This window comes from Lutzomyia longipalpis, chromosome 4, assembly GCF_024334085.1.
Source record: "Lutzomyia longipalpis isolate SR_M1_2022 chromosome 4, ASM2433408v1".
NCBI classification, from domain to species: Eukaryota; Metazoa; Arthropoda; class Insecta; order Diptera; family Psychodidae; genus Lutzomyia; species Lutzomyia longipalpis.
Genome location: NC_074710.1, coordinates 9941759 through 9966523, shown reverse-complemented (window position 1 = coordinate 9966523; position 24765 = coordinate 9941759). Strand labels below are relative to the sequence as shown.

The 24765-nt window shown below is 33.5% G+C and overlaps 4 protein-coding genes across 12 annotated transcripts in view; 2 read left to right on the top strand and 2 right to left on the bottom strand.

Moving 5' to 3' along the window:
- Positions 1 to 24765, bottom strand: part of LOC129796081 (long-chain-fatty-acid--CoA ligase 6) — a 215337-nt gene that overhangs the window by 8066 nt on the left and 182506 nt on the right. The window contains exons 1-3 of one of the 5 annotated variants that reach the window (XM_055837789.1): positions 10468 to 10879; positions 7438 to 7752; positions 5824 to 5978 (exon numbers count right to left, since the gene is read on the bottom strand). In XM_055837789.1, coding sequence (XP_055693764.1) covers positions 5824 to 5978; positions 7438 to 7459 — 177 coding nt within the window. In that variant the 5' untranslated portion in view covers positions 7460 to 7752; positions 10468 to 10879. Of the gene's footprint in view, positions 1 to 1096; positions 2069 to 5823; positions 5979 to 6055; positions 6197 to 7437; positions 7753 to 7836; positions 8009 to 10467; positions 10880 to 24765 lie in introns of those variants that run through there. The other 4 variants (XM_055837790.1, XM_055837793.1, XM_055837791.1 and 1 more) reach the window with 4 other exon arrangements.
- On the bottom strand, positions 12583 to 14140 carry LOC129796230 (uncharacterized). Of its 2 annotated transcripts, XM_055838014.1 has the most exons (3): positions 13958 to 14020; positions 13569 to 13825; positions 12583 to 13482 (listed from the first exon to the last, which is right to left on the bottom strand). In XM_055838014.1, the coding sequence occupies exon 3, from the start codon at positions 13366 to 13368 to the stop codon at positions 12625 to 12627; it is 744 nt and encodes a 247-aa protein (XP_055693989.1). In that variant the 5' UTR covers positions 13369 to 13482; positions 13569 to 13825; positions 13958 to 14020; the 3' UTR covers positions 12583 to 12624. The 2 variants fall into 2 exon arrangements, with proteins under 2 accessions (XP_055693989.1, XP_055693988.1); XM_055838013.1 differs by having other exon boundaries at positions 13569 to 14140.
- LOC129796112 (uncharacterized) lies at positions 13660 to 16225 on the top strand. Of its 4 annotated transcripts, none has more exons than XM_055837844.1 (4): positions 13660 to 13736; positions 14314 to 14584; positions 14649 to 14983; positions 15044 to 16225. In XM_055837844.1, the coding sequence occupies exons 2-4, from the start codon at positions 14323 to 14325 to the stop codon at positions 16091 to 16093; spliced, it is 1647 nt and encodes a 548-aa protein (XP_055693819.1). In that variant the 5' UTR covers positions 13660 to 13736; positions 14314 to 14322; the 3' UTR covers positions 16094 to 16225. The 4 variants fall into 4 exon arrangements, with proteins under 4 accessions (XP_055693819.1, XP_055693818.1, XP_055693815.1 ...); XM_055837843.1 differs by having other exon boundaries at positions 13665 to 13736; positions 14290 to 14584; XM_055837840.1 differs by having other exon boundaries at positions 13668 to 13746.
- On the top strand, positions 16272 to 17651 carry LOC129796173 (putative nuclease HARBI1). The gene is made up of 3 exons (XM_055837948.1): positions 16272 to 16509; positions 16575 to 16924; positions 16993 to 17651. Exons 1-3 carry the CDS (start codon positions 16367 to 16369, stop codon positions 17610 to 17612), a joined length of 1113 nt encoding a protein of 370 aa, XP_055693923.1. The 5' UTR covers positions 16272 to 16366; the 3' UTR covers positions 17613 to 17651.

The window sequence follows — 24765 nt, the reverse complement described above, 5'->3', positions numbered from 1 at the left end:
TGAAATCCGAAAAAAAATTTAAGAACTTTTCAAATATTGAGAAATATTTTAAGAATATTCATTAAAATGTTGTATTCGAAGGGTTTTTCTTCCTTTTATTTTCTTTGATACACTGAACGTTATTTTCTTACATCTTGCGTTCGTTAAAGGAGACTATTAGCTTCTATAAGAAATGAATCTTCTTTAGAGTAAATAAGAAAAAAAAAAGAATAAGAAATCATTAAAAGATTTCTTCTATAATTGCCTATTATAAGATCAACTAATAAATGTCAACAAAGATTTGCTTAAAAAATCAAACATTGACGTCACTAGTGTAGTTTTTTTTCGCATTTTTTAATGCATTTTGTTGTTCCTTTTGCGCTCTAACGAATACAGAAGGAAAGAAACATATCATATCAATTTTTAAGGAATTTCTTAAGAGACTTTTTTTTGACTTAAATAACAATTAATTAGTTAATTAATTAGCAATTAATCGTAAATGCTGAAGATATTCCTTCTTAGTCTAAAGGTTATTTAATTTGGAACACAGCAATTCATTCAGATCTTTCATAAATCCTCCAACAAGATCAATAAGCTCATCACACCCTTCAACAATTTTCCAAATTCAAAATTTAAACAATAATTAATTAATTATTCTTGTTTGTTCTTTGAGAGGCTTCTCAATCATCCAATTATTTTCTCACACTCCCCAGGATTTTATTGGTTGTGAATTTATGGAAATTCTTCATGCAAAGAAAATAAATATTTTATCGACTTCTCCCGGTGATGATGATTTTATAAATCAACTTTCTTCATTCTATTTACCCAACAAAAACTCATTTTACTGAGGAAATTCGACAAAAAAATTGCCGAGTATAATACGCGATCTTTTTTTGGCATTTATCCAAAGACAACACTCACAATCCCATAAAATTTTTGTCTGTGGGGTTTTTTTTAATGGGTAGTGAAAAAGAAAAGTCCTCTTCTGATCCACCTTTTGGATACCTCCACAAATTGGACATTCCTTTGCTAAATGTGGGAGGAGGTGTTAATGATAAATATTGATTGATTTAGGAATGATCGTCAAAGGGGTTGGAAGAGAGATCTCTCTCCTTACCCGCATTATATCCGATTGCTTGGTCATATCTATTGGTGGCCACAGGGGCTCTGTTGCTTTGCAGCAGGACATTGTTAGTGGATGAAGGAGCTTTTAAAGAAACTTTAGAACAAGAACACTCGTGACGATTTTTCACTTCACAACTTTTTCACCGTTTTCAGTGGGATTTTCCCCACAAATGTCGATCATTTAAAGAGAAAAAATCTCACACAATTGCAAGGATATTTTACAAAGTATCCCATCATATTCTCAGGGGTGTGTTATTTAAAATTCACTCAACTCGTAAATTATGTAAGACGAAAAGGTTGCCGCACACAGTTTTAATATAAAGATCTGGGTGAACCGAATTAGACACAAGACGTCGGAGACACTGAATCCACTCAATGGATCTAATAATAATGCTTCGCAAAGGAGTATTCGTCTTTTTTTTTGCACAAATTTTGCAAAATACACCTTCCAAAAAAATTTATTAACTTTTCATTTTATTTTCTCACAATTTTCGGGGGATTTTTAAAACACTTGGCCCCATGAAATAATTGCGGAGTCCTCGTTAATAGCTGTATACTAATCAACACGATCGCGGTTTTTTGGTTTATGATGGGGAGATGATCATTACGCGAGAAGCTCTCCCATCTAAGAGGTACCGTGGTCAAGTAGATACTGCCACCACCAGCTGGCTCTTTAGAAATAAAACTCAAGCAATCGTTACAGCCGAAAATATTAATCGTGCAGCAAGTTTGGCTGAGGATTTGCCAAAAAGATCTCGGCACAAGGAAGAGAGGAGATACGATCAATGATCAGTGATCGCGCGTGAACAACAGCTACTTAATTTGTTGGGACGTCAAATGCAATTTACACTCAAACTATATAATTTGTTGATGATTGCAACTGAGCAATTCCTTTGAGTTTCCACCTCCACCCTCTCTCACTCCTTGCTCTGAGTGATTTATGCCTATGCGGTAAATTTAGACTAAAATCAATTACATTCCACACGACAAATGGAACCTTCCGCGCAATGAGAAAAGTGTGAGAAAATGACGAAGATTGTAGAGAATGTTAACCCTTTCAAGTCGATATTTTTTTTTCAAAAGAGTTTTTTATTTAATTTTTTACTTCACGATGAAATTGACAATTTTTCACGGTAAATGTTTAAAAGATTTTCATAAGTTTCGGTATGGGAAAGCTCCTCATATTTAAAAGGAAAATCATCAAGAATTTGCCCAAAAATAGAAGCAATGACGTCACCATTGTATAAATTGGTAAATCTGTTTGACCAAGTTGTAAATCTCATTCGATTCTTTACAAGATTATGACTTATATTGAATTGAATAAATTCTCTTTGGTTAAAAAAATGAACATTTTTATCACAAATTAATTTTCTTTCTCCGGAAAATGATATTTTCATATTTAATAAAATATGAATTTTCAGTATGAAAGAAAGTATTTAATTTTACTTCAATAAAATGAATTAGATTGTGTATTTACGCCAATTAGAATGCCAGGGTTTCTGTCTGTAGGTACTTACTTAAATTAATTATTAGTCGTCTTGGAAGTAATAAAGCTTTATTTTTATTACTTTTTAACCCATTACATCCAGAAATTTTTTTGAAATTTTCCTGAAGCAAAATTCTTAAAATTTCCGATGAAAAGTTCTAAAATTCTTAACATTTAAAGAAAATAAGAACATTTTATTCTTTTTTTATATAATCAGAATAAACATTAAATTATCATTAAATATTTAAAGAATTAACAGAAAATAAAGCTCAGTAGAGATCTCTCAGAGGTTGGTTTGCAGAGTGTTAAAAAATTGTCACATGATGGCCATTTTGGCCCTTCGCGAACACGCCAGTTCATCACGCCGATTATTCCCGTCATTACTACATAAATTTAAACGTCATATGACTCAATGAGAGTCTATTTATAAATCTCCGGATGATTTTTGGCTATACTGCAATAACTTGTGATTATTTTGTAAACAAAAATACCCACAGAATGATGAGCATGTGCGCCCTGGCATCGCGAAAGCATGTGATCTTTCCTTCATACACATTTTTAGCTAGACCACACCATATCCCCCAAAGAGCGTTCTCATTAGTCGGTGACGGTCCTTGTGCTCTGTCACCGCGGAGACGTTCAAGTAAAAAAAAATCGCGGTTATTGAATCAGCAAGTTGTCTGTGTGCACAAGATCTTGCCAATTAGAAAGTTTATACTTATCTGCCTTATAACATTTGGTATATATAGGATACGTAGCATATTGATAGCCGCTTATTGGCACTTGTTTTGACGGAAAATTGCAAGAGAATTTATGTAGTGCTATCGTTGCACTACTCATTTACAAAGTCTTCAAAATTTATTTCATCTGTTGAATGATTGGGTTTTGCTTTTATTATATTAAATGTTTCTGTGTATATAGTTTTGTGTTAAGTGTTGATTCATTTATACAAAGAATCGAGTATTGGAGTTTATGATCAGTGGGCAATTATATATTTCTGCATTTCAATGTTTTAACTGAATGTTTCTTCAATACAGTTTTTTTTAGGAAATTCAGTATTGTGTATTAAAGAACTAAATAGGGGAGACCGGGGTAAAAATAGTCAATTTGCGTAAATCCTTATCTGCAGGATTCCCCAAGGGCAAGAAAATTTCCTCGATAGGTCATTCTTATAGGAAATTTCCTGGCCTACAACTTTGTCTCAGACCACTTTTCTCTATCTCCACGGGAAATATGAGTTTTCGAGCTTTTCCTAAATCCTTCCGCTTCTGACTTTTTTTAAACGCGGCGGGTAAATATAGTCACCAGTTGGCTAAATAAAGTCTATCGAATTTTCCGACATTTCCAATGATTTTCCAACTGAGAGATTGATAGTAGTTGATAGCTAAACTTCTCACCTTTTGATCCGCGACAAGGAATTTCACTTTTATACGCACTAAAACAGATAATTTTGCGATTTTCTCAAACACGCCATTTTGCAACAAATGTATAGAAAATATGCCAAAAATTTCGATCTCCCATATGATTTACATGGGATGACTAGATCTACCCCAAGGGGTATGTTTTGATTCAAAAAATTGTAGAGAAAAATCATTAAAAGTTAATGAAAAATACACTTTGGCAACATTTTCTGCACTAATCCAGCTAGTGAGAAAAATTATCAGATGGGAAAACTGCTGAAGGAAATGTTCGGAAAACGCGTTTTTCTCAATACGCAAAAGTTTGGGAAATGGGCCAAAAATCTATTTTCATTTTTAACTCCTAAAGTACTGATCGGATAACCTCCAAATTACTGTCAAAAATTATAGGTTGGTAGGGCTTTGCACCCTAATTTTTTCCGATTTTTCCGATTTATATTTTGGGAGAAATTGGCATTTGAAAATTCCAAAATGACTATTTTTACCCCGGTCTCCCCTAAGATATTCAATAGATTTTGTAAAATGGGGTAAACTTCCCTGGGAGTTAGACACAATTATTTTCTGATGTAGTTCCAATTTTTTTAGGTCCAGCCTAGTTTTTAAGCTAGGCCTAGGTTTCTTTTTAATCTAGGCCTGGTTTTAAAACTAGGCCTAATTTTTTTTCACTAGGTCTAAGTTTTTTAAATGTTTGGCTAATTTTTAAAGCTTAAGCATAATTAGTTGAAGCTAAACGTATTTTTTTAAGATGAGGTCCTTATAAGGCTAAGGTCAGGCTGAATTTCGATATTCAAAGATGACAAAGTATCTATATGTTTTGACCTTCTTTTTGGGCATCGGTAAATTTTATTCAAAAATACATTCATCCCTGATTTAGACAGACACAACCTTAAAATTTTAAAATTCTAGCCGTAAGTTCTGTTTTAGAAATCACAGTTTGTTTTGAAAATTTAAGCTTAGCTTAAGAAACGGACTAACTCGGATTTAGTACCTAATGAATTTTACTAATAACTATTTTCTTTTCTTTTCTGACGTTAAGGATTTAAGGAAAGTTAAGGATTTGTTTTCAAGGCTTCCGGTGTTCATCAGATGAAATTCCCGCTCACCCAAGGAAAAGCAGCAATTAAAGCCAAAGCTTTCGACCCTAATAACTTTACTACAAAATTTTCCATAACAAACACTCTTCTTGAACAGACTGTATTTTGTAAATATATTGTACGTGAATATTTAAATCAAAGCGAAAAATTGATAACTATCTAGCTATATGGCATCCTAAACAATCACGGTAATTGCTCAAAAAATATGTATATGTTAAAATTTTCAGCGCAAGCAAGCATAAAAATGACAACAAAAAATAATTCGTGTTTGTAAAAGATCGATAAAGTCAGACTGTTTTGCTTTTATTTGGATTTCATGAAATTATATTGCCTAAATAACCGAATGAATCACATAACTAAATGTCCTAAAAAGAGCTGAAAAATTCCTCTTTTGGCACACGTATCATTTTATGTTTGTATGAAGAGGCTTTTGGAGGAAAATCAATGATGTGCATAACAGGTATGCTTGCATATAGGAAAATGTAAAGCGATATTTGAGCAATGAAATCCGCCGTTGTCTATGTGGTGTGACTTTGGGGTGGTAAAGAACGTAAAGAAAGCATGAACGAGAGGGATTAAAATACTCGCACTCAATGGATTGTATTGATTTGAAGTTCCAACTCAATAATTTAAAAACGAGTGACACCACAACAAAGTGGGTGCTTGGCGTGGCGGACAATTGTTGGGAGTTTGTCTCGTTTTTTTTTCTTCTTTTTCTTACCTCGAGGATGGGGCTCTGATTGTCGAGAGGCACTAGTGGTGTTTCAGGTTGTGGTCTCGAAGCAAAGTAGTAGGCAGACGCCGCCGCGATGCCCGTGAGTGCAATCGCCCCCGCAGGTCCACCCAAGTAGTTGAGGTATCCATCCACTTCCTCCACTGTTAAGAAGTAGACAATATTAATAACATGGAACACGATAGTGAAGGCTCTTTGACTTTTAATTTGCAACACCCACTTTCTTATAAAATAAAGGTATTTTATTTGACCTTTTCTTTTGTATTAGAAAAGATGCTTTCATGTCGCTTCCACACGACCAAATGCTGAAAATTCTCAGTAATACTGTAAAGAGGTCGATCCCCAGCAAATGGAGACAGATACATTATCATTATACTTTTGTACGTTCACCGAGCTAATCAGCTACCAGATGGGATTGTTTATGGGCATGCAATTAGTCACTGATATTGTATTTTAATATGTTTTTGTTTCAGATTTTTCATTGATTTTTTCAGTTAAATTCTCCTTATTACGAATTTTGTTGAGCCTTAAATGGATTACCAAAATAATTTTCCTAGAAGTTTTTTTTTATCATGATTTATTAGTGAATTTTTAGAGTTAACCCTTTCGGGACCACATTTAGCTCTCAGACTGATTTTAAGGAGTCAATTCTCATTCAGAACTTTTCTTTTTAGTCTCTTTTATATATACTTAACGCATTTAACTTTTGGATCAGGATATGGTCCAAGGATTATGATTGGGTTAACAGCTTAAGGTTTCAAGTAAAGACTTCAGTTTTCGTAAGATTTTTTAAAAAGTTTTCTTAAATATCTTTAAGTTTTATTAAGAATTTCTTAAGGTTTTAAAAGTTTTCTAAAGATTCCTTAAAATAAAAATTAAGATTTCTTATGAAAAATTTAAGATTCTTTTTTTTTCTTAAGGTAATCAAATAAAATACATATTTCTGATGATTTTTACAAATTTCTTTGCCCGAAGACGATTAGAAAAAATCTTCGAAAACTATTCTTTTAGCCCGATTCAGCCTAACTGAGGAATCTTATGTTTATACCATAAGAAAACTAAAAAATCTAAAAGTTTTCTTAGGAAATCTTGGGGTTTTTTTTTTAAGGATTCTTAAGAAAACATTAGTAATTCTTAAGAAAACTAAAGTCTGCCTGACTAGCGAATTTCACTCATTGTCGATATTGTTGAAAAATTAAAGAAAAACTTCTAAGAATAATTTATCAAGCTTTAAAACTAAAAATTAAACCTTTTAGGATTTTCCTAGCTTAAGGAAATGGTCTTAATGATTTTTTTAAAATTTAAAATAAGGAATAGTAAGATTTAAAAAAAAAATTAACGTTAGTAACGTTCATAAGAATCCCAAGAATACTGAGCACTTAATGTTTGTCTCTTTTGTAACTGGATTGTTTACTCTTTTGGGGGCACATAAATATTGTAACTCGCCACAACACACTTATCACATCTCCGCAGTCTACGTTCCTTTACTATCTTTTTCTCTCTTTCTCTCTCTCTCTCTGTATTCAAAGTCCAACATCCAGCATCTTTCCTTCAAAAATCATAGAGAAATAATTAGTAAAAAAAAATGAAATTTTTACTCACATAAATGCGTTAAATTGGTCATTGCGACTCGTATTAGCCTCCTGATAACCCGCTGAAAGTAATGATCAAGGAACAGGATGGACTTTGTGACCTCTCTTGGAAATGTTTTATCAATGCAATGATATTTTCTTTTGCGTATTCCTTCTATAACTTTTGGAACATCCTCAAATCATCGCCATTTGGGGTCACCTCGTTTTTTTTTTCTTTGCCACACGAAAAATCTCTTTTGCTGAGTCCTTCACACAAAAACACGTGACTCACTGCAGAAGGAGTTTCGTTGATTCTGTGCCGGTATACTCATGCCTGTTTGGAATCCTGCGGGGGAGAAGAGAACAGAAAATACCTGAATGTATAATTTCCAGGAATTTAGGATAACGTTTTCACGTGTCTCTCTGAAACCTCTGTGGATATAGACTGTGGCTCAGTAGGGTCGACGCGGTGGTACACCGGTCCCTGACGTCACTGAATGGGATGATTCTTTGCCCAAAGAGCGCATGTCGACATGGGAAGTGACGAGGAAGAAGGAAAAAAAAATGAAAAACCCCCAAAGGAAGGGGAAAGAGAGACTCCAATACTATTCTGAATTCATTTAACTTTCTTTTCCTCCACATAAGAAGTAGAATTCTTGATTTAGTTTTGTATTGCAAGTTTTTAGTAGGTATATATTTCGTCTACTGAATATTGTGGTCCACACCATACAGAAGGAAGATCAAGGCACAGTAACTGTAGACAGGCTTGTAAAATGATCATTTTAGAGGGTTTTAACGACATTTTACTACTCTTTTTCTAAGCTTCTAATTTAACAGCAAAACTCATTAACTAGAGCTTGAAATGTTAATTTTCTGGGCTTAATTTTATATCATTTTTTTTCAGTTTTCAGTATATGAATGAATAATAAATTTCTTATGCAAGATTAACCAGTGTTGTCTAATGCACGTTTTATTTTAATGATTCAAACGAAAATGACGAATGTTTACAAGGTTTACATTAAAAGTTAGTTTTTAAAGAAGTTTATTATATATTTTTTTCTTAGGGAATAAAATAAAAAATTCAAAGCATTTAGTTTTAATTCTCAGAGTAAGGAATGATCGTCAAATCCCAAAAAATAATTTTGCAAAAAAACTGTGATAAAAATAAAATTTTATCTAAATTTATGCGCTGTAGTATTGGTCTATCATACCAATAAATAAGAATATCTTTTGAAATATCTTCACACTGTAAACATTTTTTATGCCTTTTTTCATATTCAAGACATTTTCTTGACAATTTTCAAGATTTTCCTTGAGAAACTTCAAGGAATTCTTATTAATGACTTATTAATTCTTATTCATATTTTTTAAAGTTTATAGCAACTTTAAAAAATCAAACCTATTCATTTAAAAAAAATAACTTATTAACTATTTTTCTCATCTCCAATTAATTTTTATGAGAATGAAGTTATTGAGATAATAATTTTTTAAATAAATTAATTAAAAAGGAATAAATTATTTCAAATTCTTTACCTATTCTTATTTGGAAAAAATATGTCTTAGGACAGGAAATTACTAATTTATTTACTGAATTCCAATAATATTACTTTTAATCAATATTTTATCATATTAAACATCCACAGAAACATTAAGTGGCTCATCGTCATTTACTTTGCTGTAAAATTAATTAAGCCCCTTCAATTTTTTTTGTTTCAGTCAATTTCTTGTGGAATTTCTATTCAATTCCTTTCTTCAAAAGAAATTATTGAAGATTCTTCTTTTGCGATTTGTTTCGCTCATCTAAAAAGAATATTCTTGATCTTATTCATTTCAACAATGTTGTAGTGTCAGTGATTGATTTCTCTTCATCTTTGCAATTTATTTCTTGCATTGATCGCGTAACTTTGATCCCATACAGAGAGTAATTATAATCATGAAATGATTTTATGTTGTACAACGACATAATAATTACATTCGTAATGCGGATGAGATGGAATATGAAAGCAAAATGGAATAAATAACTCAGGAAGAGCTAAATATGATTTTACGATTAAATTCATTGATTATATCTTAGAATCATTATGGGCCAATTGGGCAATATTTGTAATAACCTAAATTACACAGGGCGACAATATTTTCGAATGTTTCTCAAATTAAAATGACATAATATTAACATTTTTTTTAATATAATAATTCTTGTTTTTTTTTTAATTAATCTATCTTGGTCTATTTTTATCTTGATTTAAACATTAATTCTAGATATTTAAGAACTGTTTAGCTCCTATGGAAAATTCTCAAAAAAGCCGAAAGCTTTGGAAAACGGGTTTGATTTAAAAAAAATCCATTTAGTTTATTAAAAAGAAAAAAAAATGAAGATTTTTAAAAATATTTATCACAGGCATTTCGGACCAATTTTACTCATAAAAAATTCTTTGAATCCCATAGTGTCGAAAGCTATGGAAAATTACCTTAAATGTTCATTGAAAATGTTCTTAAAACATTTTTTTTAATGAATTCTCAAAGCACAAGGAGATTTTTCAAAGGATCTTTGGTACATTACGCACTAAGCTACTCTCCCTTGTTCTCTGTACTTTCTACTTTCCTGCATTTTCCCCTCCACATTCACTCACGCTACTACACTCTCCCTTTGAGGTTAGAATTCATATGGGGGGTGCACTGGTAATATTTGCTTTTTCATCGTGCTCAAAAATAAAATAATGAAGCAACTTTCGGCGTCTGTTTTTTTTGCACATTTCTTTTAACTTCTCATTCAGAGAACTTCGCCACTGTCTTGTGGCATTTAAATGTGGTTGGTGAGCCGCAATTAAATTGAATTCGAAGTATATTTTTGCTCACAGCGTGGAATATGCGCCAATGGGGCTAGCCTATTGATTTTATGGGCTCACTTCTTTGACTGCGACAGCAATAATTCATACTACGTGGGGGGATGAAAATATTCATAATATCGGTTGCAGGTGTATAAATAGGGGTTCTCTAGAAGTATTTACTTTATAAATAATTCAATGAGAGAAATTAGAAGTTCTATCACAAAAATATCTACCTAAAAATATGAGAAACTTCTTCAATGGTTGTTCTTCCCAGTAAAACCGTTTTCACGCGTCAAAACTCTTCACTGCTTCAGCACAAACTAAAACTTCGCAGACTGATCACAAAACTATATAAAATGCTTTTGCAGGTATCACAAGAATTGTTAGTGTTGGTGGAAAAAAATATAATCTCACAGAAAACACATTTTTTTCAGCCAGAATGCTTCAGGGTGATGTTGGAACAAAACTTTGGCTACACAGTGGGTGAATGACTGGCTTCTTTGCGTTTTTCTTTTGGTGGTACACATATATTTTTTGTGTGTGACATACAGTTTCACTCACGCGTAATCACATGGCACCTTTCCCCTCCACTAAACATCGTCAGAGCGCATCGTATTTTGCGCGCCAGTCCTGACTCACGGAGAGTGTTTATCATCACTCTGTGCCCGGCTCTCTTATGCTGCCTAATGCACGTTATGTGTGAGGGACCACATGACTACAGTAGCAGATGCAGGCACAAATACATAAATGTTTAATTCTGAAAGCATTGCAATACTTCCCAGACCGACATATTCATGTGGTCGTGATCTTGAGAATATGCGGCGCATTTCTCCAGCCATGCTGTGAGCTGCGGTTGCATTGAAAGTTTCAAGCAATTTTATAGTTGAAATCGCGAGGACTCATATTAGGAAAAATTTTTACTTAGGATTCAGAAGAGATTTGGGTTAATGTGGGAATTTTATGTGATCAAGGTTCAACTTATGATCACTTTTTTTTTTTTAGAAAGGAGCATATTCATTTTACAGCGTCAAACGATATGACAGAATTTTATATAGAGACGAAATTATGTTTTAAGAGCCATAAATAAGTCATGATATTGATCATTTGAAAGAAATTCTTTAAAAAAATCTCACAATTGAAAAGCCACGCCATTAACGTACCTCATTTTTATTTTTTAAATATATGAAACATATGCTTCATTCAGGGGGATGCCCATCCCCGAGAAATCAGTACTTTTCGTGAGGCAGCAGGTTCTTCCGATCAAAATAAGGGATCAGTTTGCACAATTCCACTTGCAATCGAAAGTACATTTAATTAGCTCTCGGTTGATCCCTTCTCATCATCGAAATAACGTTATTAATATTAAAAAAGTTAAAGTGTTTCTCGGGAATCGGTTGAGATTGATCGAGATTCGAGAATTCCTCATACATTTTGTTCAACAAAAAGTGACTTTTCTTCACAGAAAAAGAGGTTATACCATCCCCTTGGCTTCATTGCTCTTTGATCAATGATCCTTTATTTTAAAGAGTTTAAAAAAAATAAAACCGCAAAAATACTGTAATTAAAAAAAAAAGAAATCAGTTGGGAAAATAATAATAAAATGTTTATTTCATTAGATATTTACAAATTCTTTCAAGAGTTCACAGATCTGTCTTCTACTTGCAATATAAAGAAATATATAGAAAAAAGAAAAATTAATGAACAAAATATAATACCTACAAATTAATGAAGAGAAAATAATGAAAAAAGTCTTCCAAAATTGAAAAGAGAAGAAATAACAAAGAGAACAAAACAAGACAATCACAAGACACATAAATTTTAAGAAGAAAAATATTATTGATCACCCAAAGGTGTAAAATTTTAATCAAATGAATCCCTGCAATTAGTGGTCATTTTATTTACAGTTTTTTCTTTGAACTCAGAATGGAGAGAGGCGGTGGAGTGGCGCCAAGGCAAATCAAGAATCATCTTCAAAATTTTATTTTGAAGAACTTCAGTTGGGAAAAGTCTAAAGATATCCCTAAAAATGCAAGAAATCACAACCTCATTGTATCAGGTATCAGAAACATATGCTTCTTACGACTAGTTATTGCTGCATCTGCTTAAGTTTTGCGTAGGCCGCTGCTGCTTAATGTCCACCATTTGTTTAAAGCTTGATCTACTTCTAAAGTTGACTAACTTGCTTCTACTCAGAAGTCTGCTTATAATCAATTTTGACCTAGCTTTTGTTCTATCTTTATTCTTAGTCAGATATTGGTTAGCGTCATATCGGATATACTCTTTATACTCATTATTTTTGATGCCCATAACACTTGATAATTTTCCCTTTCAATACATAAAACATATGCTTCATTATTTTTCTGTTGATGATTCTTTATTTCCATTACTTCCTACCTTTTCTTCTTCTCACTCTTTACTTGACAAACATGAGACGGTTCTTCGGAGTCTGAATCCCAAGATTCATTGTCAATCTCCTCATCTTCACGAGTACAACAGCTTGGAGCATGCTTCTCAACTGTTGTCATTAGTTCTTGGAGTTCAGTGGGATCTGGTAGGTACATCAAGGATCTCAGGAATTCATATGCTTCTGCTGAAGATTCGTAAATGTTGATGCAATTGCTGATGGTTAATGGTGAGAATTTATTATTCCTATCTTGGATTTGGCGCAGTTGATCCATTATTGTATTCATATTACTGATCGTCAATTCGCTATCTTCCCCATCGCTTGGCTCCTGATGCTTCCTGAGAATCTCCTCTAGGGCATTAATACTGTGTACCAGGTTATTCTTGAAGGTGCTTGAATCTCTTAAATTAGGACTCCTGTATGCCAAGAGAGTTTCCAGAAGGTTCTGCAGCTCAGAATAGGTTTGAATCTCCTTCACAGTTTGTAAATTATATGAATCCATGATCTCTTCACCGTTAGCATATAGCTTTACATGAAGATCATTGGAAATAACAATGCTGCTGCTTATTGCAACCTGACCACATGGTTCAAAAATCATCCTGTAGAATGTAAGGAAGTCCGTGGTGGCTTCCTTTGAGTATTCCTTCAAAATTGATTCATCTATGCGACTGCAGTAGTTTGTAATGAGATTGTTGAAGCTTCCTATTGAGTCTTCCATTCCAACGTCCATATCTTCTGTGGAATCGCTGTAATAAAACTTCTTTTGTGCCCTTCTTACCTATAGGAATACTTAAGTAATAAAATATGTAGAAGTTTCAGACTCCTTAACTTTCCTCTTTTGGCGCTGAAAAATTAATAAAGAAGTAAAAAGAATGTTAAATTGTTGTTTGCTTTTATTGCAAGATTTCAATGAATTTAGTCAATTTTTACCTTTTATTTCATCCCCAAATCGATTCTGAAAATTATTCTTATTCTCAAAGTTTCACAGCCGGTATCAACAACATCAGCTGTTTTTGACAATGCTGTGACAAGGCGACGTGTTCGTAGTATAAGTGTAGTAGTGAGACGTAAGAATATTTCTCGAAGTTTTAAGTTCTAGTGATTTCTGGTGAGTTTTCCTGTTATTAATCAATTTTCCTGTTTAATTACTTAGGTAATCATACAAAGGATGTTATGATTGTGTTTTACTGCCAAGAAATAACAAAATTAAATAAATATTGCATCTTCTACGTTTCCTCACAGAAATCTTGGATTTTTTACATAACTGTCATTTAAGGATTATTTGAATTATTTATAAAATATGTTTTGCTCTTTATTACATATTTGTGAATGAAAATAACTTTTAAAGTTGAGAAAACAGTGTAATATAAAGAAAAAAAGAAAAAAATTCTCTTTAGTGCAAAGTTAGTGTACACTACACTACTACATACAAACCTTGACAATAAGACTTGGCGCAATATTTCATTCTGAATTAGTAGGCAGCTAACTCCATCTCCCTTCGAATAGTTGAATGAATCATCCCAGTAAATAATTTTTTCGCAACATAGGAAAATTTCCACAAGTCTATACATTCTCCTCGTTTTTTTACCAGTGATTTTTTTTTAAATTTTTACTGATTAACTTTAATTTTTTTTTTAAACCAGAAGTGTAGTTTTATTGCAATTTTTCTTTCCAGAACCTCAAAATGTCTCAATTGTGTGTCGTAAAACATTGCCGATCGCAAAGTAGTCGTAAAAACATCTCCCTATATCCCTTTCCTAACAATAAAAATTTACGGAAAGCCTGGCTCGATGCTATTCCTGTTGCGAAAAATTGGACATTAAAGAAGGATTCAAAAATTTGCGAAATTCACTTCAAAGATGATGATTTTCAACCTAGATTTGAGAAGAAGACGAAGAAACTACTAAAGAAGAGTGCTATTCCCAGTATTTTTCATTCAAATCGAGGTAATTTTTACATAGAAAATTGTTTGAAATTGTTCGAATCTAACTGAATATATATTTTTTAAAGAATCTACTACAAATTTTCGATGTGTGGCGCCAGGTTGCAGAAGCAACAAGGCAGATTCTGGTAAAAAAGGATTAATTCCATTCCTAAGTTTTCCGGAAAATCCGGAACTTAGGCAGAAATGGATGGTTAGTCTAGGTCAACCACCTGACACAAAGCCGTCAATTAAATCTCGCGTTTGCTTGAATCACTTTAAACTGGAGGATATTATGCGATTCTTGATGATTGATGGCGTTGAAACAAGCATTCCACGTGGTAAGGTTACGGTGAAGCCAGATGCAGTTCCAACTGAATATCCCGGAACTAACCACAACATATACAACTGTACTGAATCCAATGTAAGAGCCGCCATTTTGTTTTCTTTTTTCACACAATAAAATTATTTTTTTTAATTTCAGTTGAATAATATCTGCGCTGTGCAGGATTGTCGATCTCACTTAAGTATGAGGGAAGTGGAGTTATTTTCAATTCCTTCAGTTCCCGATCTTCAGACAAAATGGAGTCGTGTAACACCATGGCGTCTCAACTGGAAGTTTACGCCAAACATGAAAGTTTGTAGTGAACACTTTGTAACAGGAGACTTTCACCGACGTGCTAAAACTGATCGATTGACACTAAAGGAGCACGCGGTACCGTCCATTTTCCCTGGGAAAAAGAAAACGGATGTGGATATGGTAAAAATATGTGCTGAAATACAGAAGCAGAAGGAAATGGAGGAGAACGAAAAACGCCATCTTGAAGATCTTGTTTCAAACTTTGATAAGTTGATTGAAAATTATCGTGAACGCATTGATCGGCAAACGCTTGCGATCTATCGTGCGAGAATATCAAGCAAATGGATAACATTTTACAGGATGGGTTTTAAAGATGGCGTCCCTGAGGTTGAGGCTACTGTGAATATATCCGATAAAATGGATATTTCCGTCTTTGTGAAGAACCAGCGGATAGATTTAAAGTATTTTGACTCAATTTTCAACACAAATGGAGTTTATTTGTACTATTCTCAACTTGAAAATCTCCTAAAGGCCATTCCGTCGGATTTCAAGCCCAATACGGATGTTAATTTGATGCCAAAGGAAAATGTTGACATATTGAAGAAATCCCTCAATAGCATGATTGAAGAATGTGATCATTACGATGATGATGATGCCAATGATGTACAGAGAAGACTACATCGGATATATGATCAAATATGTACAGCAACAAAAGACAAAAAGAGAAATTACTCAATTGACACGATTATAGAGGGCGCTAGGATTCTCGGAAGATATCCGGAATGCTATGAAATGGCGCGAAAGCTAGTTACGTATCCGCCAAAACTGCTACAAATCTACTACATGGCTAAAGATGATACAAACTATCCAATTAATGAGAAGAGCAAGAGGGAAGCCATGCAAAATAATTCCGGATCAGTGGAAAATAATTCCGGACCAATGGAAAACACTTGAGGAATAGAAAATAAATGTCTTTTTCATCTATTTCTGTTTAAAATATTCTAATTTGTTTTTTTTTTTTATTTTGAAATTGAATTTTTTGCAAGAGAGAATTGAAATAAAATAAACTAATAACTTTGGAGAAAATCCATGGAGTTTCTCTTTACATTCCTACGTTGGAACGAATTGTTTAGTGGGATATATTGTCAACACATGGAAACTAATTTTGTTTACAAACAACCTTTTGGATTGTTTCGTTTTAGTTTTTTCATAAAAAAAAATTAAAGAATGTTCGCGTCTGCAAGTATAATAATGGAACTGATCCTTCTGGAAGCTATCAGTGCGGAACTGGAAGCAAATTTACGCAAGAGGAGGCGCAGATTTTTGGTTAATCGTCGCATTGACCAAGCAATGGAACTTCCGGATGAAGAGTAAGTAACAGTTTCAAGAATCCTTCAATCCTTAATGTCTAATAACATAACGTTATTTCTTCTAGATTCCTAGAGCACTTCCGGATTACAAAGGAAATGTTCGTTGAGATTATGAACCTCACTGAGGATGCTCTTCCGGATTCGGATACAGCTTGTGGGTACCCGAAACCAATTCAAGTCCTTTCAGTCCTTAGTTGGCTTGCTAATGGACACATTGAGGATGTTCTTGATCCAGGAGTACCAATTGAATCCTCGACGAATTCCATGTGCCGGATGATTAGCCAAGTCATTCCAATTCTTGAGGAAAAACTGGGAAGTGCCTTTATTCAGTGGCCAAGAACATTGAGTCAGAGGAAGAGCATCAAAGAGGGTTTCTATGCAAAACGAGGAATCCCCTCAACAATTGGGATCATTGGTGAGATTCTTAAACCTTTCCCTGATTCTTTGGAATTTTTATTAATTGAAATTTGACTTATTTTCCAGACTGTATGCACGTTGAGATTAAAAAGCCAGATAAGGCTCATCAGTGCCTCAATCAGTACGACAAGTACAGCCTCAGTGTTAGCCTCATTTGCGATCATGAAGGAAAATTCATTGCAGCCGATGCAACATACGGTGGTGCAACACATAGCTCCGATATATGGAACATGTCGCACGAGAGAGCATTCATGGAGAAGATCTACAATGAAAATCGCGAAAAATGCTGGATTCTAGGCAATAAAGCCTACCATCTAGAGCCATGGCTCATTAGCCCGTACCGAACAACCACACAAGAGGACATTGAGTTCAATAAGAAGTTCTCAGCTGTTCATGCAATAATGTCTCGGAATTTGGGAATCCTCCGGAGTCGTTGGAAGATCCTGACAAAAAAACTTTTATGTACACCGAATAAAACATCCAAAATAGCCTACCTTTGTGTAGCTCTGCACAACATGTGCAAGATGAGGAATGTTCCAGATGTGAGAATTGAACGGAGTGTACAAGAAATGCAAGATCGGGAAGAAATTATTGAGGTGGATGAAGCATTTGATGAGGAAAATGAAGAGGATCAATGGAAGAAAGGTGCAGCCAATAGGGAGCTTATCAAGCAAATTCTCACTTAAGAAATTCTTTAATGTAATAAATGAAGTTCTTTTCTTTTCTTTGTGTGTGTTTTGCTCTATCGACTGAACTATAGCCTGGAAAGTTTGATTTAAATCAAACTCATGTTCAAGAGTTATTAATTAATACTTCCTCAACCGTAAACTCATATTTGTGCAAATGAACTTTGCTCAATGTGGGTATAGTCCTTTTTGGATGCCGTTGGTAAGATAATCAAACAGCCCAAAGTGCGCAATTTGAGTAAATTAACGCCGGAAGGAATTAATTGTTGAGAGTAGGCGATAATTTGAGAGTTGAAGTGCATCAGATTCAGGTGTTGTTCAAGGAGGGTTTTGAGGAGTGTTATCGGTAGCTCTTCAATCTCATATAGGGGGACATGGGGCAAAAAGTTAGTGTTTTGGGAGAAACATTTTCCTGATTTCTCAGAAAATATTTGAGATTTCCCAGGACGACTATCTTATAGGAAATTTTCCAAGCTACAACTTTGTCTCAGATGATTCTTTTCTAACTCAACGGGAAAATGCATTTTCAGGCCATTTTCCGAAACCTTGCACTTTTAACTTTTTGCCCCAACCATGGGGTAAAATGTTAATTTACGTTTTTTTGTCCTTAAATTTTACTTTTATGAATTTATTTCATCTAGACACTATAAAAGTAATTTTAATAAAAAATTTCAGAAAATAAAAAAATACGAAATTGCACTTTTTATTTTTTAAGTGATGAAATATTAGTAATAAGTGAGTAATAAGACATGCTAAATTATAAGTAATAAGTGTGCTGAATAGGGAAAATTAAATAAATAAATTAAAAAAAAAAAGTTAACTGCCTTAAAAACGGTTTCTAATATTTTGCTCCAAGCGGCATATTTTAGTTTCAGTGATCTACGGGAAAATCCGGAAAATTTAGTCTAGGTTCGTGTTCAGCAATAGTTACTTTATCTAAAAATGCATACAAAAAATACAGAGAAATACGCCAAAATACGATATTGAAATGAAAGGTCAAAGTAACTTTGAAATTCGAAAAGTTTGTTTTTTAAATAAATCCCAAAATATTAGATCAATTATTATAAAACTTTATAGGCTTAGTTAGAGTTATAAAAGGCACCTTTTGACTAAATTAGAACAATTTACGAAATAATCTTATTGAGATATTGGATCTGTTGTCTTGTCTTTCTAACTTTTTGCCCCAGTTACCCCTACCGTCTACACATCAAGAAACTACAAAGATTCTTCACAAAATACCCTCTATTTCCCTTCTGTCATTATCATTGTTAATAATTAACTTATAAAGACTAATTGGGATCGTTTTCTCAAGAGGAATTATTAGGGTATTTCACGAAAATATTGATTAAATTTTAGCATTATAGGAGAGATTGTAGCAAATTCAAACAATTTTGATTATGATTGATTTTTATATTATGCTGATTTTTTGTCTGGAAATAAATTAAATTTAGAAAAAAGAAACTTAAAAACACAAAAATCACATGAATCAGAATTTCAAAAATATGCCAAATTCGCTACAGATTATTAATATCAAACCAATAATGCCAATATGACTAAAAATAAATAATAAATGTTCACCTTTTGATATCAATATCGTGCGTACATAATAATGTGGTTTCTATGAGAAAATAAATTATATTGTCGTCTGTCAAATAGTAGATTAGGCAACATCATGTTGACTTATCGTTGCAAAATTAAATCCCGCATAGATAACAGAAAACAATCCCAAAATTGCTATTCATTGAAACCCCAAAATAATTTTGTAATAGATATAATTTATTGACAATGCAAATATGCAGAACTGCATGTTGATCTATACCCAATTCAAATATCCCTCCTCCTCATATAATTCATTTCACAAATTCTAAAATCAATAAATTAGACACACACATAGTACACGTTTTGTCATTCAACAACTATACGCTCGTGCACAATGATAAGGAATGCAAAATGTTTGTTATAAATTGTCAAAATTATATTTTTGTGTTGTCAAAATGTAGAGTGAGGGGGTGGGATTTTGTAAAAAGCATCATGTTGAATTAAAATGATTCAATCAGCATATTGCCTACAAAAACATTGTACATTGATATCTACATTTATGCAGCAAGTAAATTGCATGATAAAATGTAATTAATATGTTGATAGAAAATTTGTGGGGCAAACAAATACATGATGTTTAGCGATATACTGAATCAAAATAACATATTGATGAAAATACAATTTAGTAATTTGTTGCGACATGCTATTTATCTTTGTTCTGCATGCAAAATGTCAAATGCAGGATTTTCATCAGATAAACATCATGTGAAGGAAAAATTCAAATATATAATCTACCAATATATCCATCTACGTACAGGAAAAACCCTAAGTGATTCTGAATTTGTAAAAAAAATGTAAAAATAACAAAAAAAAAAAGAAAAAAGAAAATTAACCTCACCTAAATAATTAAAAAACAGATTTCTTTAACCATAATTTACCAATTTAACCAATGACCACAACACGTGAGAGTTTCGAAACTTAAGTTACAAATTCTTTTTGTAGCTCTACATCGGATGTATTCCTAGCACCGAAGTTTTAAAGTTTTTTTTCTAATGATTTTCAATGAAATTGCTTATATCTTTGCTTGTGGTTCGCAGATTTTGACAAATAGGCCATGTTTGTAAGGGTCTCATCATTTGATCAAAGAATTAGAATTTTGATCAGAAAAATGTTCAAATTCCAAGAGAAATGTTCCATTTTTTGTCTGAAAAGTCTTCCATTTTGAAGTCAGAAAATGTGCCATTCGATTAGGATTCTCCGTTCCTGAACATCAAAAGTAGAATTTTTATACAAAAATCATAATTTTCTGTTCAAAAAATTCAATCCTCATTTGAATAGTTATTTATTCCTTGTTAAAAATCATCCTTCTTATTTGTGAGCTCAGGTAAATACAAAGATTTTTTTTCAATGTTTTACCTTTAACCACAGCCTGAGCTATAAACTTGCAAAGTAAAACGTTTGTTCGATTTTGATCAATTTGGCAGTTTTGAAAAGAAGAATAAATGACCTATTTAACGATAGCTTTATTCTCAAAATCGGACGTCAATAAAATGGAAAATTTTATCTTTTTTTAAAGTGAATTCATGTAAAAATATTAAGCAATCCTTGACATGCTTTCTACAATGAAAATAAGCATAATATGAGAAATTTATAATATAAATATTCATCATCTATATAATAAAGAAATGTCTGTTTGTTGGTGAACGTCGTTCCGACTTTTCTATACAAATCCACACCGTTTGTCCGATCGCGATGAAATTTGGTGCAGAGGCCCCTTATAACAGGCGGTTTCAGATGGCCGTATTCATTTTCCCCCCAAAGCCCCCCTTCAGGTAGCCCCCATAGAGATTTCATGCAGTTTTTGCAAATTTTTGAATTTGGCGCCTAAAATGTTGTATGAAAATGATTTCTTCTCTTTGCAAATTTTTTCTTTTGGGATTGATAAGTGGCCTCAATCAAACCATCACAATTTTTTTTCCTCTAAAATTTGCGCGAAGCGCAACAAATCCCTGCGAAGCGGGGCGAGGTAAATTGGAGCGAAGCGACAATTTACCTCGTGTTATATAAGCATCATGTTGAGTTCTGAAAATATAAAAATTTCAAAACTATTTTCAATTCAACATATCAATTTTCACATTAATATTCGAAATACAGCAATACTATACCCCCTGAGTTACTTCAGAATATTAGTTTTTCTTGAATTTATAGAACAGAAGGAATGATTCAAGAAATTCAATGATTCTCTTAAGTTTTGCATGAAGTAGTTTATTAGTAGGGGAGACCGGGGTAAAAATAGTCATTTTGGAATTTTCAAATGCCAATTTCTCCCAAAATATAAATCGGAAAAATCGGAAAAAAATTAGGGTGCAAAGCCCTACCAACCTATAATTTTTGACAGTAATTTGGAGGTTATCCGATCAGTACTTTAGGAGTTAAAAATGAAAATAGATTTTTGGCCCATTTCCCAAACTTTTGCGTATTGAGAAAAACGCTTTTTCCGAACATTACCTTCAGCAGTTTTCCCATCTGATAATTTTTCTCACTAGCTGGATTAGTGCAGAAAATGTTGCCAAGGTGTATTCTTCAATAACTTTTAATGATTTTTCTCTACAATTTTTTGAATCAAAACATACCCCTTGGGGTAGATCTAGTCATCCCATGTAAATCATATGGGAGATCGAAATTTTTGGCATATTTTCTATTCATTTGTTGCAAAATGGCGTGTTTGAGAAAATCGCAAAATTCTCTTTTTTAGTGCGTATAAAAGTGAAATTTCTTGTCGCGGATCAAAAGGTGAGAAGTTTAGCTATCAACTACTATCAATCTCTCAGGTGGAAAATCATTGGAAATGCCGGAAAATTCGACCGACTTTATTTAGCCAACTGGTGACTATATTTACCCGCCGCGTTTAAAAAAAGTCAGAAGCGGAAGGGTTTAGGAAAAGCTCGAAAACTCATATTTTCCGTGGAGATAGAGAAAAGTGGTCTGAGACAAAGTTGTAGGCCAGGAAATTTCCTATAAGAATGACCTATCGAGGAAATTTTCTTGCCCTTGGGGAATCCTGCAGATAAGGATTTACGCAAATTGACTATTTTTACCCCGGTCTCCCCTAATAATGAAAATGGAAAGAAGAGCGATAAATTTTGTAAAGTCAAAACTAATATAAATATATTAGTTACGTGATTGATTAGATCTGCGAAAGTTTGATAAACTTTTCACAAAAATTGCAATACTTTTCCACGAAAACTTCGACCTGCCTTAAGTAAGAGGGGCCAGGGATACAGGGACCAGGCGAGACGCTAAATCATAAAATCTTCTGAAACAAATATGAGGATCTTCAAGTAGAATATCCTGTGTTTTTTATATACATACCTATATATAATACTCTATCCCAAAATGAATAAAAAGGAGGATGGTTGTGTGAGAAGAGAAAATAGATTCAATTCGCGAAAATGTTATGGTTTAACTGGCAGTTCTTATTACGTTGAAAAATGAGGGATGAAAGGTGGGTGAGTGTGGCAGAAGAGAAATTGCCCTTTTTTCCGTATCTTCCTGTCTCATTTATTGCTCTTGCACTTTAATATTATTTTTCACTACACCCAGCCTCCCTCTCTTTGTGCAACTTGTTCGCGCTTGTTTGTAGCATTTGTTATCAGGCTGTCACATATTTTACCATCACTATCTTTCTTTTGCAATGTACATATGTCTTTCTCAGGGCAATGAGAGATACTCTTCCCGGGGAAATGATTCAAAGTTTATATTGCACTTCCTCTGCCGTATGTTGCTATACCCGCCACTACCGCCACTCTGTGTTATATACCAAAATTTGTGCAATATGAGGAATTTCGGGGGGTAGAAAATGGAATGGAATGTGTTGTATAAATGGTTGCAACACAGGTTGCAAATTCTCAGCGAATTTTCTGCCGGAAGATGCAATTTGGGAGTTTCCGGTAGGATTACTCTCTTGGGGCTTTTAAGGTGCAACGTAAATTTTCTCGAGACGAAGCTTTATTTTTCTTTAAAATACAAGATCCTTTATTCTCTTGAAGTCAATACATATGTATCTACGTATATACGTATTTCTTTTATAACATTGCAATGTCTGTTTTCTTAGGAAAATTGCAAGACGTCTGCTTTTGGTCCTTTTTGAAGTTTAAAGGTTATAGCAATTCTTTAATAGGTGAATGAGGGGGCTACAGCTGTGTAGTCAGGGAGAGTTTGAAGGGGTATTTAAGTTTAGAATATTCTTATAAAACAGAAGAATATTTTAGGACTTTCCGGATTAAAGTGGGCCTGGGGTGCAGTGGATAGAGCGCTTGAGTGCGCATCCAAAGGTCGCCGGTTCGAATACAGAACCCGGCAACGCGCCCCATCCGCCAACGTGCAATTAGATCACGTTGACCGGTTGGATCAGGAGATTGATACACTCCTATCTGTAAAATGGCCCACACGTGGTAGTATCTAGCAAGGCCGCCCACTACTTCTCCGCAAGGAGAACAACAACATCATATAGGGCGGCCGGCCATGTTCCTATATGGGACGTAGCGCCAAAATATTATTTATTATTATTTCCGGATTAAAATTACTAAAAAAATATTTTTAAAAATGTTTCAATTTTGGGAAAATCGTATAGAGAAAAGTTCAATTTTACATTAAAACTTAGTAATGGATTTGATGAGTTATTAGGAAAGAATCGAAACAATCAGCAATAAATGTTTAAATATCATTGTGGAATATTGACTAATTAAAGAATAGCGCCACATTATATGTACTTGTGCTGTATAAGTGGTTTTCCATGGTGGGATTACAAGGGTTAAGACGTTGGCTTCTTTGGCTCTGCTGAGATCGAACACGACAGCGTTCCTCGAAATGCCAAGATAAATTTCCACACAAGAAAGTTGTATTAAAATGTAAGACAAGGGAGCAAGATTCCTTCACCCACATTGGGGTGGCCGCCATTCCCCATCCACAAAGCAAAAGGGGAATGAGTTGCTTCCCGTAAAATTACGGGGTGAATAAATTAGGGCCAGAGGGAATATGGAACACCCTCATACCTCCCAATAGTTTCAGGAAGCTACCACAAATTGATATGGTAGACAATCCCGCAATATTTCTCAGCAGATTCACCAAGTAAAATTTATCACTTGAAAAATTTAGCTGAATTGCTTCATTTATCACACGTACATACAACCCTTTGCCCTATCAATTAGACCAAAACATTTTCCTTTTCACAATATAGGTACTTATAAATTATTTGTGGTCTTTAGGAGACTAAATAAGTTATTCACATTTAAAACATCTAATTATATGTTTGAATAAACTTTTGTAATTTAAAAGTATAGGGGAGACCGGGGTTAAAAAAGTCACTTAAGGGTTTAGAAAAAGCTCAAAATATCATATTTCCCAAACAGATAAAGCGAAATGTATAGCTCATTTCTTTAGGAAATTTCTTGCCCTACAACTCTTTCTCAGATCATTTTGTTCTATCTAGCTAGGAAATATGATATTTTAGGCTTTTTCCAAACCCTTAAGTGACTTTATTAGCCCCGCCCTCCCCTATCATTTTACCTATTTTTCTTAATTCATTACGCCGCTGTGATTTCTAAAGAGTTCT

Coding starts and splice junctions, on each gene's coding strand:
- LOC129796112 (XM_055837844.1), top strand. CDS start 14,323: ATGTCTCAATTGTGTGTCGTAAAACATTGCCGATCGCAAAGTAGTCGT. Junction 14,585..14,648: donor TATTTTTCATTCAAATCGAG/GTAATTTTTACA, acceptor TATTTTTTAAAG/AATCTACTACAAATTTTCGA. Junction 14,984..15,043: donor ACAACTGTACTGAATCCAAT/GTAAGAGCCGCC, acceptor TTTTAATTTCAG/TTGAATAATATCTGCGCTGT.
- LOC129796173 (XM_055837948.1), top strand. CDS start 16,367: ATGTTCGCGTCTGCAAGTATAATAATGGAACTGATCCTTCTGGAAGCT. Junction 16,510..16,574: donor ATGGAACTTCCGGATGAAGA/GTAAGTAACAGT, acceptor TATTTCTTCTAG/ATTCCTAGAGCACTTCCGGA. Junction 16,925..16,992: donor CTCAACAATTGGGATCATTG/GTGAGATTCTTA, acceptor CTTATTTTCCAG/ACTGTATGCACGTTGAGATT.
- LOC129796230 (XM_055838013.1), bottom strand. CDS start 13,368: ATGGACGTTGGAATGGAAGACTCAATAGGAAGCTTCAACAATCTCATT.